The 13,299-nt window shown below is 41.2% G+C and overlaps 1 protein-coding gene across 1 annotated transcript in view; it reads right to left on the bottom strand.

Annotated features, from left to right (window-relative positions):
• LOC131932546 (pyrokinin-1 receptor-like) overlaps positions 1-12,987 on the bottom strand; it is a 37,892-nt gene extending 24,905 nt beyond the window's left edge. Inside the window, exons 1-4 of the mRNA XM_059289467.1 lie at positions 12,829-12,987; positions 11,065-11,219; positions 10,080-10,329; positions 7,818-7,994 (exon numbers count right to left, since the gene is read on the bottom strand). Coding sequence (XP_059145450.1) covers positions 7,818-7,994; positions 10,080-10,329; positions 11,065-11,219; positions 12,829-12,987 — 741 coding nt within the window. The remainder of the gene's footprint in view (positions 1-7,817; positions 7,995-10,079; positions 10,330-11,064; positions 11,220-12,828) is intronic.
• Between the last annotated feature and the right edge of the window lie 312 nt (positions 12,988-13,299).

Below are 13,299 nucleotides of genomic sequence, written 5' to 3'. Positions count from 1 at the left end.
AAGAAAAATAAAGTAGACGATAAAGTATGTCTGTCGAGTTCGTTATGAAAAAAAATAAATCTTTACATATAAATTTATGTGACGACTTGGCCTAGTGGTAGAGTGCTAGACTGCTAACCCGAGTTCACCCAGCTCTGATGGGTACGTAACTAACGTTAGGGAAACAAAGGCGGCTGGACATAATGGTGACCACACTTCCCCTTTATATGCCGAGGTCTTTGAAGCAGATGAACTCTACTTCATTTGCCGCTTGTGTCTTGGACATAACGCGAAATGATGATGATGATGTACGAATTCAGTTAAGAAGAAAAGAAATTTTTACTACAAAAAATTTTTACAACTAAAAATTTGTAAACATCATAGTAAAAATTGCGAAAATTTATACTCAGGTCAGTAGACTTAAAATTGTATGTTTCTAAATTAACTGAGGGGCTAAACTTTAAGTGGTGTGTATCTAAATAAAACATTAACATACACTTTAAGTTGTATGTTTTTAAATTAATTGCATACATACACTTTACATTTTTATGTGCCCAAATTAAACGTAGACGTCTGAAATAATTGGATGACGACACCAATTACAGAGAAAAAAAAACTTATAAATAACAGAGATCCTGAACATTTCTGGCACCTAATGAGATTTATATACAGGCAGGTTCTTATCCGTTATGGGGTGTCAGCTTGTCTGAACTAGGCTGTTCATGGGGTGTAGTCTAGGCAGTTATGTCTAGAGTAGGGTGGGGTGAGGTAGAGGGTAGGGTTGGGATAGGGTGGAGGGTGGGAGGTGGGGGGGGAAAGGGTAGGGTAGGGTGAGGGTAGATTGTGGGGTATTGTGGGGGTAGGGTGGAGGGTGGGGGAGAAGGGTGGTGTAGGGTGGGGGTAGATTGTGGGATAATGTGGGGGTAGGGTGGGGGTAGTGGGGGATAGTGGGGGTTGTGGGAGGTAGGGTGGAGTATGGTGGGAGTAGATTGTAGGGTTATGTTGGGAGATAGGGTGGGGGTAGTGTGGAGGCTAGATTTTGGGTAGGGTGGGGAGTTTCTGTGAATAATAGACAGCGAGACATTTACAGTTAGTGTGCTAGGTTAGGGTGTTAAAGTTAGGGTTAGGTTGTCAGGGTTAAGTTGTTAATGTTACGGTTATATAGTCAAGTTTAAGGTGTGGTTAACATGTTAATGATAGGGTTAGGCTGTCAGAGTTAGGGTGAGGTCAACGGGTTAATGTTACGGTTAGTCAAGTTCAAGGTGCGGTTAACATTCTAACGTTAGGGGCAGACATCAGGGTTAGGGATCGACTTTCAGATCTATTCACAAGGTTGATGTGCTCTGGTTAAAGCTGTTAATACAAAGGTTATGCTTAGAACAACTATTTAAGTTTGAGCAGGGGATATGTGGGTCTTGGAGATGAGATCTATAACAAGAGAGAGAATAAGGTTAGATATTTTCTAATTTTATATAATTATATAAAAATGTATCTGTTTGCGTATTGGTTTTTATTTTCAAAAAATGACAACAAACAATCCCATCATACCTTTTGTATTTAAAACATAAAACGCATGAAAACAGATGTTGATTTAGTTTTTAAATGAAGTTAGTCAGACGCTATTGAGTATGTTGGTGGCTGAGTAGAAGGGGGGGGGGGGAGGGAGAGAAGGTTAATCGGCTAAAATCGAGTTTTGCCATTTATAGAATACCTCAATAGAATCTTGGTACCTCATACACGCACAAAGATGTCACAAAGATGTCACAAAGATGTCACAAAGATGTCACAAAGATGTCACAAAGATGTCACAAAGATGTCACAAAGATATCACAAAGATGTCACAAAGATGTCCCAAAGATGGCACAAAGATGGCACAAAGATGTCACAAAGATGTCACACAGATGTCACAAAGATGTCACAAAGATGTCACAAAGATGGCACAAAGATGGCACAAAGATGTCACAAAGATAAATGTGCATACATCTTCCTAAACTCAAAACATCGTGACGAGGCGAGTTCAGGTTTAAAATCCCTTTACATCCCAGAGTCGCGTTAATGACACTGACTTCAATGCCATTATCTGACTCGAGTTGATGACATTGACTCCAATGTCATTATCATGTTGTCCATCCCATAATGCTTGCTGAACAATCTAACAATTCTCGACACCACAACGAATCAATGAAGTAATCTAATTACCCAATCACCACATGCATGTAAATTTAATTACCTGCACTTAAACGTCATCCCGGTTAGTGAAACCACCCCCCCCCCCCCCAAATCCCCACACTGAAGCCCAATAAACTCGCTTCCATTAAATCAACCAGAAGACCAGACCCCCCCCCCCCCCGGCCATTACTCCCGTGGCTGTCCATTGTTACACTTCTCGTCTTCTCAAACACTTCCGGTTCACCAGTACCGCCGTGGGAATTTTTATCTGGCAACCCGCAGCTTACAGTAGTCGCCAACAGCGCGTTTATTGGACACCGGACCTTTATAGTCTGGACGTAAAGCTCCGCTGCTCGCCAGCAAACCTAATCGCCGCTGGCGTAGATAAGAGTTAATCAGCTGTAAGCTGAACCTTAAGCTAAGCCCCTACCTAAAACAGACTCTTAGATCTAAAGCATTGATAGTAAATATTATGGTCGTCTTCCAAATTGCATCGAGTACAATTAATGAAATGTACCATAAAAATATTATATATATATATATATATATATATATATATATATATATATATATATATATATATATATATATATATATATATATATATATATAAAATTATTACAATGACAAGTTTTTAAAAAATGAGAAAAATACACTTATTCTTTTATTATTAAAAAATGCTGGTCACTAAAATGTACCAAAGGATTCATTAGCGATCAAAACGTTTTCTTAAGAATGAAAGTTTACTTATTGAGAGAGGATAGTTATCATAAAGGTTTTAATATTTTTAATTTTTTCTTACATTTTTTGAAAATAAGACATTCTTGTATTGTCACCCGAAACAAATTCATACGAAAATTGTGAACGAAATCACTGGGTTTTAAGTAAGTCAAACTGATTTGACTACAAACGTACCAACATACACATATTGCGAGCAAATTAAAAACTTGTCAAAATGTTGTATTTATATGCCTTTATCTTAGTAATATGAGAATGGACTGATAGACGGATGGACAGATGGACGGATGGATGGATGGATGGACCTACGGAGGAATGGAGGAATGGACGGACGGACGTACGGACGGACAGATACACACATATAATGAAAGCACGGCACAAGTCACTTGACTAATTAGTAATTCTTCCTTTGCCATAATTAACCGCCCACAACAGGTGTCCTTATAGCGTAACTCACAACTCTACAGTACAGCCGCCATCTTGGAGTACACCCTCGTCAGTTATTTATGCAAATCAGTTTACGGAATCTCATTCCGTAGACCGGCGTCTCGTTATGCGCCTTACAAAAACCTCGTTCTACGACCCGAGCTGTGCTGAAATATTGTTGAGAAAGTTCTCGACCTTTCTACGCATCAGCTTTAGGGAAATATGCGGTGGGATGTTGTTTGTGGTTGACGGGGGGGGGGGGGGGTCTAGGGGGAGGGGTGGGGCAATTATACCCCCTCCACATATTAAAGTTTAAAAATATATAAGTCGTGTGTGCAGGAATAGAAAAAAAATCATCGTCTGTTGCAAAGTAAAATTGTGTATGTGCGTGTGTTTGTGTGTGTGTGTGTATGTGTGTACACGATCGCAAAGACGTCCACTGAAAAAATAAACACAGAAACATCTAATTTAATTATTTTTGAACAAGAAAAAAAAACTTTTCCTAACATAGACGTAATGCTTGAAAACTGATGTTATTTTAATTTGTGATTTATAGAAAGCCAACATAAAATGCAACGGCTTATGTTTTTTTTTTGCTCTGTGAACTAAACGTTAAACCCGCCGCATAGCTAAGGGCTGTATGTGACCGACATTAGTGTAGATCAGGGGTCTCCAAACTTTTCAGTCCGAGGGCCGCATTAACAAACAATAGTTAGTTCGGGGGCCAGTTTCTTCCAGGCACGTCTTTGATTTTTCTGGGCAAAGTTCCCCAGCCAGCACCAACTAACGTTTTTTCCGTGGACAAAAAGATCTCCGCGGGCCGGATGAGAGGACGTCGCGGGCCGCATCCGGCCCGCGGGCCGTAGTTTGGAGACCCCTGGTGTAGATTAAAAGAAAAGAGGAAGTAATGCGCAGTACCCTAGTTTTCTCATAAGTGTAGAAAGTTGAAATTTTAGGGTGTTATTTCTAAAGTATTAAAAGAAATATACTGGTTCTAGGTCTCGCTAGAGGCTACACTAGGCGTACTTTAAAAAAAAAATTGTTATGTTAAACCTAATCCTGACACAAACCCTAACCCTTACTAGCTCTCGCTGCAAAGGTAACCCGAAGTCTAACCATAATTCCAACTCTAAAACCCTGAGCGATACCGATAAAAGATACCATTACCGATATCTGTTAAAGTAACTAGACGATTAGCTTAAACGGCTAACTTAGCTAAACTAGACGGTCAGCTTACAAGGCTAAGCTAAACGGCCCACTCATAAGGCTAAACTAGACGGCAAACTTACTAGGCTAAACTAGACGGCCAACTTGTAACGCTAAACTAGACGGCCAACTTACTAGGCTAAACTAGACGGCCAACTTACAAAGTTAAACTAGACGGCCAACTTACAAGGTTAAACTAGACGGCCAACTTACAAGGCTAAACTAGACGGCCAACTTACGAGGATAAACTAGACGGCCAACTTACAAGGCTAAACTAGACGGCAAACTTGTAACGCTAAACTAGTTGGTCAGCTTACAAGTGCTAAACTGGGCGGCCAACTTACAAGGCTAAACTAGACGGCCAACTTACAAGGCTAATTTAGACGACTAACTTAAAGGCAACCCTAGACAGAGGGTATCCTAACCTAGACGGCCATCCGGGTTAAACTAGACGGCAGTTCAAACATATTTTCCCGTATAAACTAACTTTCCGCTTAGCCGAGGATGTGGCGAGCTAGGACATGCAATGAGCTTGCCGTCGTCTTTACATCCAAGTGGAAAGATTTCATGACGCCTACACACAGATCAAAGACAAATAAAAAACAATATCGGCCTCTTCAGTTGTGTGGAAAAGAAGATACAAAAATAAAAAATAAAATGGACATTATACGTCTGCGTGAATAATTGAGATTTTTTTTTTGGGGAAAATCCGTTGGAAAATAAAAGGTCACGCAACTAAAAATAAACCTCTTCAATTTGAGTAATTTTCTTTTAACGAGGGTTATTTTCGTTACTTTAGGGCACTAAACTTTGCACTGGGCGATGGTGACCGGAAGTGGACAAAGTGTTGGGGGTGACCTCAGCGGAAATATTGACCCGACACCAATCGAGGGGAGATCAGTCCGAAGAGCCGTGAAAAAGGTCAAAGGTCACAGATCAAAGACCCACTTAATAGACCAGCAGTATAGACTAGGAATATCTCCGTTATTTCAGTTTTATTCAAGTATACCACTCTAAGTGCTGGGTCTTAGATATTCCTGGATTTAAAAGCGGTCTTGAAGGAAATATCTCTTTTTAAGGTTGGCCAGAGACATAAAATCCCCAAGTCAATAACCGAAGAGGGTCACCTTAACCTTGGTCGTCAACATGAATTTAATATAGGCTTCACTTAACGGAAATAACCACAGCAGAAGGTCAACGTGAAGAAAATATTTATAATAAACATCTAAAGACATAAAATCCCCAAGTCAATAACCGAAGAGGGTCACCTTAACCTTGGTCGTCAACATGATTTTAATATAGGCTTCACTTAACGGAAATAACCACAGCAGAAGGTCAACGTGAAGAAAATATTTATAATAAACATCTAAAGACATAAAATCTCCAAGTCAATAACCGAAGAGGGTCACCTTAACCTTGGTCGTCAACATGATTTTAATATAGGCTTCACTTAACGGAAATAACCACAGCAGAAGGTCAACGTGAAGAAAATATTTATAATAAACATCTAAAGACATAAAATCTCCAAGTCAATAACCGAAGAGGGTCACCTTAACCTTGGTCGTCGACATGATTTTAATATAGGCTTCACTTAACGGAAATAACCACAGCAGAAGGTCAACGTGAAGAAAATATTTATAATAAACATCTAAAGACATAAAATCTCCAAGTCAATAACCGAAGAGGGTCACCTTAACCTTGGTCGTCGACATGATTTAAATATAGGCTTCACTTAACGGAAATAACCACAGCAGAAGGTCTATGTGAAGAAAATATCTATATATATAATTCTCTTCTGGGATCAGTTAGAAAACAAGCTGCAAGCGCGCCTTTGCAGTCCCCTCTCTTCCTCTCTATCACTATCACTACCACCCCCACCCCACCCCCACATGATCTGGTGAGCGGTGTTCACTCTGTTTACATTTTACAATCATAGAGACGGGTTTGGTGACGTCTATTAGGGGCAGATAATTTAGTTTGAAACGATTTTAAACTTAGAGGAGGTAACTAAGAGGAGGCTGCTTTCACGTGGGGGAGGGGGGGGGGGTTGTGTTTTTAAGCAAATATTTTCAATGGCAGCATTGGTATTGTCGAATTCACAAATTATAAATTACTGAAAAGTAGAAAAAAAACAACTAAATAGCGGCATATGATACGCTGCGGGTCGGCTCGTTTATAATAAACATCTAAAGACATAAAATCCCCAAGTCAATAACCGAAGAGGGTCACCTTAACCCTGGTCGTCGACACTATTTTAATATAGGCTTCACTTAACGGAAATACCCATAGCAGAAAGTCTATGTGAAGTAATTATTTATAATAAACATCTAAAGCGTTGATAGAAAGTAATTTGTTGTCTCCAAATATAAAGGAAATAAAATAATAAATGGTTGATTGAAGTGGGATGTGGGAAGGGCGGTAAGTTACCTGGGAAGTTGAAAGGGCGGTAAGTTACATGGGAAGTTAAAAGGGCGGTAAGTTACATGGGAAGTTGAAAGGGCGGTAAGTTACCTGGGAAGTTAAAAGGGCGGTTAGTTACCTGGGAAGTTAAAAGGGAGGTAAGTTACCTGGGAAGTTAAAAGGGCGGTTAGTTACCTGGGAAGTTAAAAGGGCGGTAAGTTACCTGGGAAGTTAAAAGGGCGGTAAGTTACCTGGGAAGTTGAAAGGGCGGTAAGTTACCTGGGAAGTTGAAAGGGCGGTAAGTTACCTGGGAAGTTGAAAGGGCGGTAAGTTACCTGGGAAGTTAAAAGGGCGGTAAGTTACCTGGGAAGTTAAAAGGGCGGTAAGTTACCTGGAAAGTTAAAAGGGCAGTAAGTTACCTGGGAAGTTAAAAGGGCGGTAAGTTACCTGGTAAGTTAAAAGGGCGGTAAGTTACCTGGGAAGTTAAAAGGGCGGGAAGTTACCTGGGAAGTTAAAAGGGCGGGAAGTTAAAAGGGCGGTAGGTTACCTGGGAAGTTAAAAGGGCGGTAAGTTACCTGGTAAGTTAAAAGGGCGGTAAGTTACCTGGGAAGTTAAGAGGGCGGGAAGTTACCTGGGAAGTTAAAAGGGCGGTAGGTTACCTGGAAAGTTAAAAGGGCAGTAAGTTACCTGGGAAGTTAAAAGGGCGGTAAGTTACCTGGTAAGTTAAAAGGGCGGTAAGTTACCTGGGAAGTTAAAAGGGCGGGAAGTTACCTGGGAAGTTAAAAGGGCGGGAAGTTAAAAGGGCGGTAAGTTACCTGGGAAGTTAAAAGGGCGGTAAGTTACCTGGGAAGTTAAAAGGGCGGTAAGTTACCTGGGAAGTTAAAAGGGCGGGAAGTTACCTGGAAAACTGTCATGGCGACGTCTGACGTCAGCATGCTGCACCGGGCCGACTCTGGAATAATCTTCCGCTGCCACCGCACGTAGTGGATCTCAAACTGCAGGGCGATGGGGATGGCGCAGATGGTTGATATAATCCACACGGCGGCCATGACGCGCAGGGGCCTTGAGAGCCCGGGCTGTGGGAAGCATTGGAGGCTGGTGAGTTGTGCCATGCTTTCATTATGTGTGTCTATCCGTTCGTTCGTCCAACCATCCGTCCATCCATCCGTCCATCCATCCATCCATCCATCCATCCATCCATCCATCCATCCATCCATCCATCCATCCATCCATCCATCCATCCATCCATCCATCCATCCATCCATCCATCCATCCATCCATCCATCCATCCATCCATCCATCCATCCATCCATCCATCCATCCATCCATCCATCCATCCATCCATCCATCCATCCATCCATCCATCCATCCATCCATCCATCCATCCATCCATCCATCCATCCATCCATCCATCCATCCATCCATCCATCCATCCATCCATCCATCCATCCATCCATCCATCCATCCATCCATCCATCCATCCATCCATCCATCCATCCATCCATCCATCCATCCATCCATCCATCCATCCATCCATCCATCCATCCATCCATCCATCCATCCATCCATCCATCCATCCATCCATCCATCCATCCATCCATCCATCCATCCATCCATCCATCCATCCATCCATCCATCCATCCATCCATCCATCCATCCATCCATCCATCCATCCATCCATCCATCCATCCATCCATCCATCCATCCATCCATCCATCCATCCATCCATCCATCCATCCATCCATCCATCCATCCATCCATCCATCCATCCATCCATCCATCCATCCATCCATCCATCCATCCATCCATCCATCCATCCATCCATCCATCCATCCATCCATCCATCCATCCATCCATCCATCCATCCATCCATCCATCCATCCATCCATCCATCCATCCATCCATCCATCCATCCATCCATCCATCCATCCATCCATCAATCCATCCATCCATCCATCCATCCATCCATCCATCCATCTATCCATCTATCCATTTTAGTGACAACAAATATGATTAGGAAATGTAATATTTCATTATATAATTAATTAGTTGCCCATAAATCTTCTTTATCAAAAAATAAAATAAAAATAAGTGAAGAATAGCATTTTGTTGGATTTATTATCACAGAAATAGCACCGTGATTAGATAAAGTATTGATTCATTTGATTGATTAGTTTGAGGTAATTCATCGATTGATGAGGTAACAGGTTTGTCACGGTAATGTCGCATGGGGTCGTTAGTGTCAGTTGTGTCTGACACTTGTCACAACGTTTTTAAAATCAACTTTAATTAGCGTGGGAGGGTGAACGACCTAAACAATAAATTGATCTCAATAACAGGCCTGTTTCCCACGTTGATTATTCTTTTATTGTTTTCAACTTTAAAATTTATATAAAAGAACGGTCTGTTATAAATTTACAAATAAGGAGTTAAAGCTACATTTTCACGTCAGTTAAAGAAGGAAAAACATCTAAACGAAGGTTCTTTGGATTCAAAGATTAAACTCTAATGATGTTAGGATTTTTGAAAGTAGCCTAAATCTTAACATTAGCTCAAATCGAGCTTCAATCACCAACCTTTTGACAAGCGCTGCATCTACACAACCGTGACAATTAAGCTGACACTAACACATTAGACACGATATTGTATAGGCTATGTTGGTGGTTCTATAATAATCAAACAAAGCATTCTCACTTTTTTTTTCAAGTGAATACTGAAATGGCAATACACTCATATGTATTAGAATGTTTATATTCTAAGGATATACCAAATTGACAAGTCGCTCGCATAATTATACGGATTAGATTTTAAAGATAAATCAAAATGATACGTACGTCAGTCATATATATTAAAATGTTTATATTCTAAGGATAATCCAAAATAAAACGTTAAAAACATTTAAATGCTTAAATTCTAAGTATATTTTAAATTACAAGTCACCCACATATATTAAAATGTTTAAATTCTAAGAATATATATCAAAATGGCACGTCACCCACGTATGATAAAATGTATATATTTTAAGGATATATCGAAAATCGGTAGCCATCCACCTATATTAAAATATCTATATTCTGAGTATATATCAAATTGACCAATCATCCATATATATATTAAAATGTTTATATTCTAAGTATATACCAACATGGCAAGCCACTCACATATGTTGGGAACTTGATGGGGTGACAAATGGCGATGTATCGCTCTACAGTGAAGGCAGTGATGGTCAGTATCGATACGTTGCTGGACACCTCCGATGCCCAGTATCGGAACCGGCAAAAGGTCTCCCCCAGGGGGAAAGGGTAGGCGGACCAGGTGTGGTTGATCTCCTGGGGTAGGCCCAGCAGTAGGAGCAGCAGGTCAGACACTGACAGGTTGAACAGGTAGTAGTTGGTCACTGTGCGCATGTACCTGGTGGCCAGAACAATTGTTGAGATTTTAGGCTAAAATAGTTTACACAAATTAAATTTTAGCTTGTAACTTAAAAACTTAAATGACTGTAAAGGTTACTTAGAAAAATATGCATTTAATTATGATACAAAATAAATTTGATTACATTTTTTGAGGTTTGAAATTTAATTTATATATTTTTCTTCATAACCGAGTTAAATTTATGCAATCAGTAATGTGAAAGAATGATTTGAAATCAAGGAAATAAGATCAAACGCTTCGGCTATTTTTATTACAAGTTAAATTGAACTTCACATTTATTGGATTTTTTTTAGAAAAGTAATTTACAAAACGATTGAACTTCGGAGCTTTAATTATTATTATTATTTTTTTTTTGTGAAATACGATTTATTCATTAGACGGCAGGAACATACATAAAAGACAAGAACGGCAACTGATGTTTTGACTCTTTCGACAACTGTTGTACGTCAGAAAAACGCGCTTCCCTGTTTTGGAATATTTTCTGGTTTCTCTATTAACTTTGTTTGTCTACTTGTTTGTCTACTTAACCGAGGTTCAAACCAATTTAAAAAAAAAAGTTCTTTCTTCATCGGCCACGTTGTTTTATTCAGCTTCTTTGGACTGCTATGTTGTCAGTTTTTCTTGAGACAGTGTGCCTTTGTTTCATTAGTAAAGCTCTTGTCAGTGTTTTTATAATTACCTGTAAAACTAGCCCCGCCTCCCTGACATACTTACTTGTTTCTAATAATAACGAGGCACGTGCAGAAGTTCCCCACGACGCCGGTGATGAGGATGGTGACGTAGATGAGGGTGATGATGACGCCGGTCGTCAGTGACTCGTGTTTGGGTCCCAGGAGGTCGGGCATGTAACGTTTCTCTATGCTGGACAGCTGGACAAGAGGAGAAGACAATGTTAATTGGAGTGAGAGGCGGCGGCACGGCAATGTGGGGGGTGGGGGGGTGGGTGGGGGTGGAGGCATGTAGAGTTTCTCTATGCTGGACAGCTGGACAAGAGATGAAAACAATGTTAATTGGAGTGAGAGGCGGCGGCAATGTGGGGGGGGGGGGGGGTGGGGGTGGGGGGTGGGGGGTGGAGGCATGTAACGTTTCTCTATGCTGGACAGCTGGACAAGAGATGAAAACAATGTTAATTGGAGTGAGAGGCGGCGGCAATGTGGGGGGGGGGGGGGGTGGATGGGGGGGTGGGTTGGGGGTGGAGGCATGTAGAGTTTCTCTATGCTGGACAGCTGGACAAGAGATGAAAACAATGTTAATTGGAGTGAGAGGCGGCGGCAATGTGGGGGGGGGGGGGTGGGTGGGGGGGGGGGGGGGTGGGTGGGGGGGGGGGGGGGTGGGGGGGGGGGGGGGGGTGGGGGCATGTAGAGTTTCTCTATGCTGGACAACTGGACAACAGATGAAAACAATGTTAATTGGAGTGAGAGGCGGCGGCAATGTGGGGGGGTGGGGGGTGGAGGCATGTAGAGTTTCTCTATGCTGGACAGCTGGACAAGAGATGAAAACAATGTTAATTGGAGTGAGAGGCGGCGGCAATGTGGGGGTGGTGGGGGGTGGGGGGTGGAGGGTGGGGGGTGGGGGTGGGGGTGGAGGCATGTAGAGTTTCTCTATGCTGGACAGCTGGACAAGAGATGAAAACAATGTTAATTGGAGTGAGAGGCGGCGGCAATGTTGGGGGGGGGGGGTGGGTGGGTGGGGGTGGAGGCATGTAGAGTTTCTCTATGCTGGACAACTGATCAAGGTGGGAACAGAACATGTTAATTGTAGTGAGATGCGTAGGCAATGTGTGAGGGGCCGGCACATATCATTTCTCAATGCTGTACAGCTGAACAAAATGATAATAGAACAAGTTTGGGCAAATTGGTAATGGCGTAGAAAATTTTTTTTTTCTGGCACATCTACGTCCCCTAAACTGAACGAAACAGATTTCGTATACAAAATATATATACTTTAACCAGTTTCCTCCCCCAACCCCTATAAATTACAATCCCACACTTTCGAAGACTAAAGGGTAAAGAAAATAAAGTTCATCTGTGGGTTTTTTTTTACTTTCTCGCATATACGAAGTATAGAGAAAGTCTTGTAATCGTATCAGTGAGGTGTAAAACGTCGAGATTTGTAAAAATCTCGATTTTTTTTTTGCACGATTACAATACTTTCTATATACGAAAGTAAAAAGGACAGAGTTTCTTCCAGGTATCCCCCCTCCCGAGTAAAATGAAATTTATATAATTTATATAGAAAATATATACTTTTAACAGTGTCCGCCCCCCCACCCCCCCGGGAAATTTTTAGTGCCCCGCCCCCCCCCCCCCCCCCGGAGAAAAAAGTCTGGAAGAAACACTGAAAAAGGAAGAAGGTGATGTAAATACCAACAACAACGATAACAATGTAAACGACCAACTAACTACCCCTATAACCCAAAGAAGAAAACTATGTAATGACCAACAACAAAGATTACGATGTAAATGACCAAATTCTCACCTCTTTAGGGGAGAGTGTGATGTTGTACAACTCCTCCAACCGAGCATTGATATCCTCTTTCTCTAAATCCTGGGGCGACAACTCCGACAAGAACATATACACCAACCGAAACTTCTCCATGTTGCTGGTCAAGTTCCGGTCACTCATCCCGTTGCTCATGGCGAAGTTTGATAACTCTTTCAAATTAGCTGAGAATTGATTATCGCCCCTTCGTAGCTGCCTCTTTAACCTTTGAAAGGTAGACAACTCTGATTTGTGAAAAATCTGTTTCGGCTTTACTCGAATCCATTCTTTGAAGGTGTAAGCAAAACAAATGTTAAGATAAAGAACAGCTTATTAATTTATACAACAGTATTTCATATTTGACGATTTGTTAGAACTAGTCAAATTATGTTGAATATTTTTACATCTTAATTACGTCCTTGACACACCAACAATATTTTATATTTAAATTAAATATTTTAAATGCAA

The sequence above is a fragment of the Physella acuta genome, unplaced genomic scaffold (genome assembly GCF_028476545.2).
Source record: "Physella acuta isolate Inbredline_101_S28 unplaced genomic scaffold, ASM2847654v3 ptg002204l, whole genome shotgun sequence".
NCBI classification, from domain to species: Eukaryota; Metazoa; Mollusca; class Gastropoda; family Physidae; genus Physella; species Physella acuta.
This window is presented reverse-complemented; position numbering and strand designations above follow the sequence as displayed.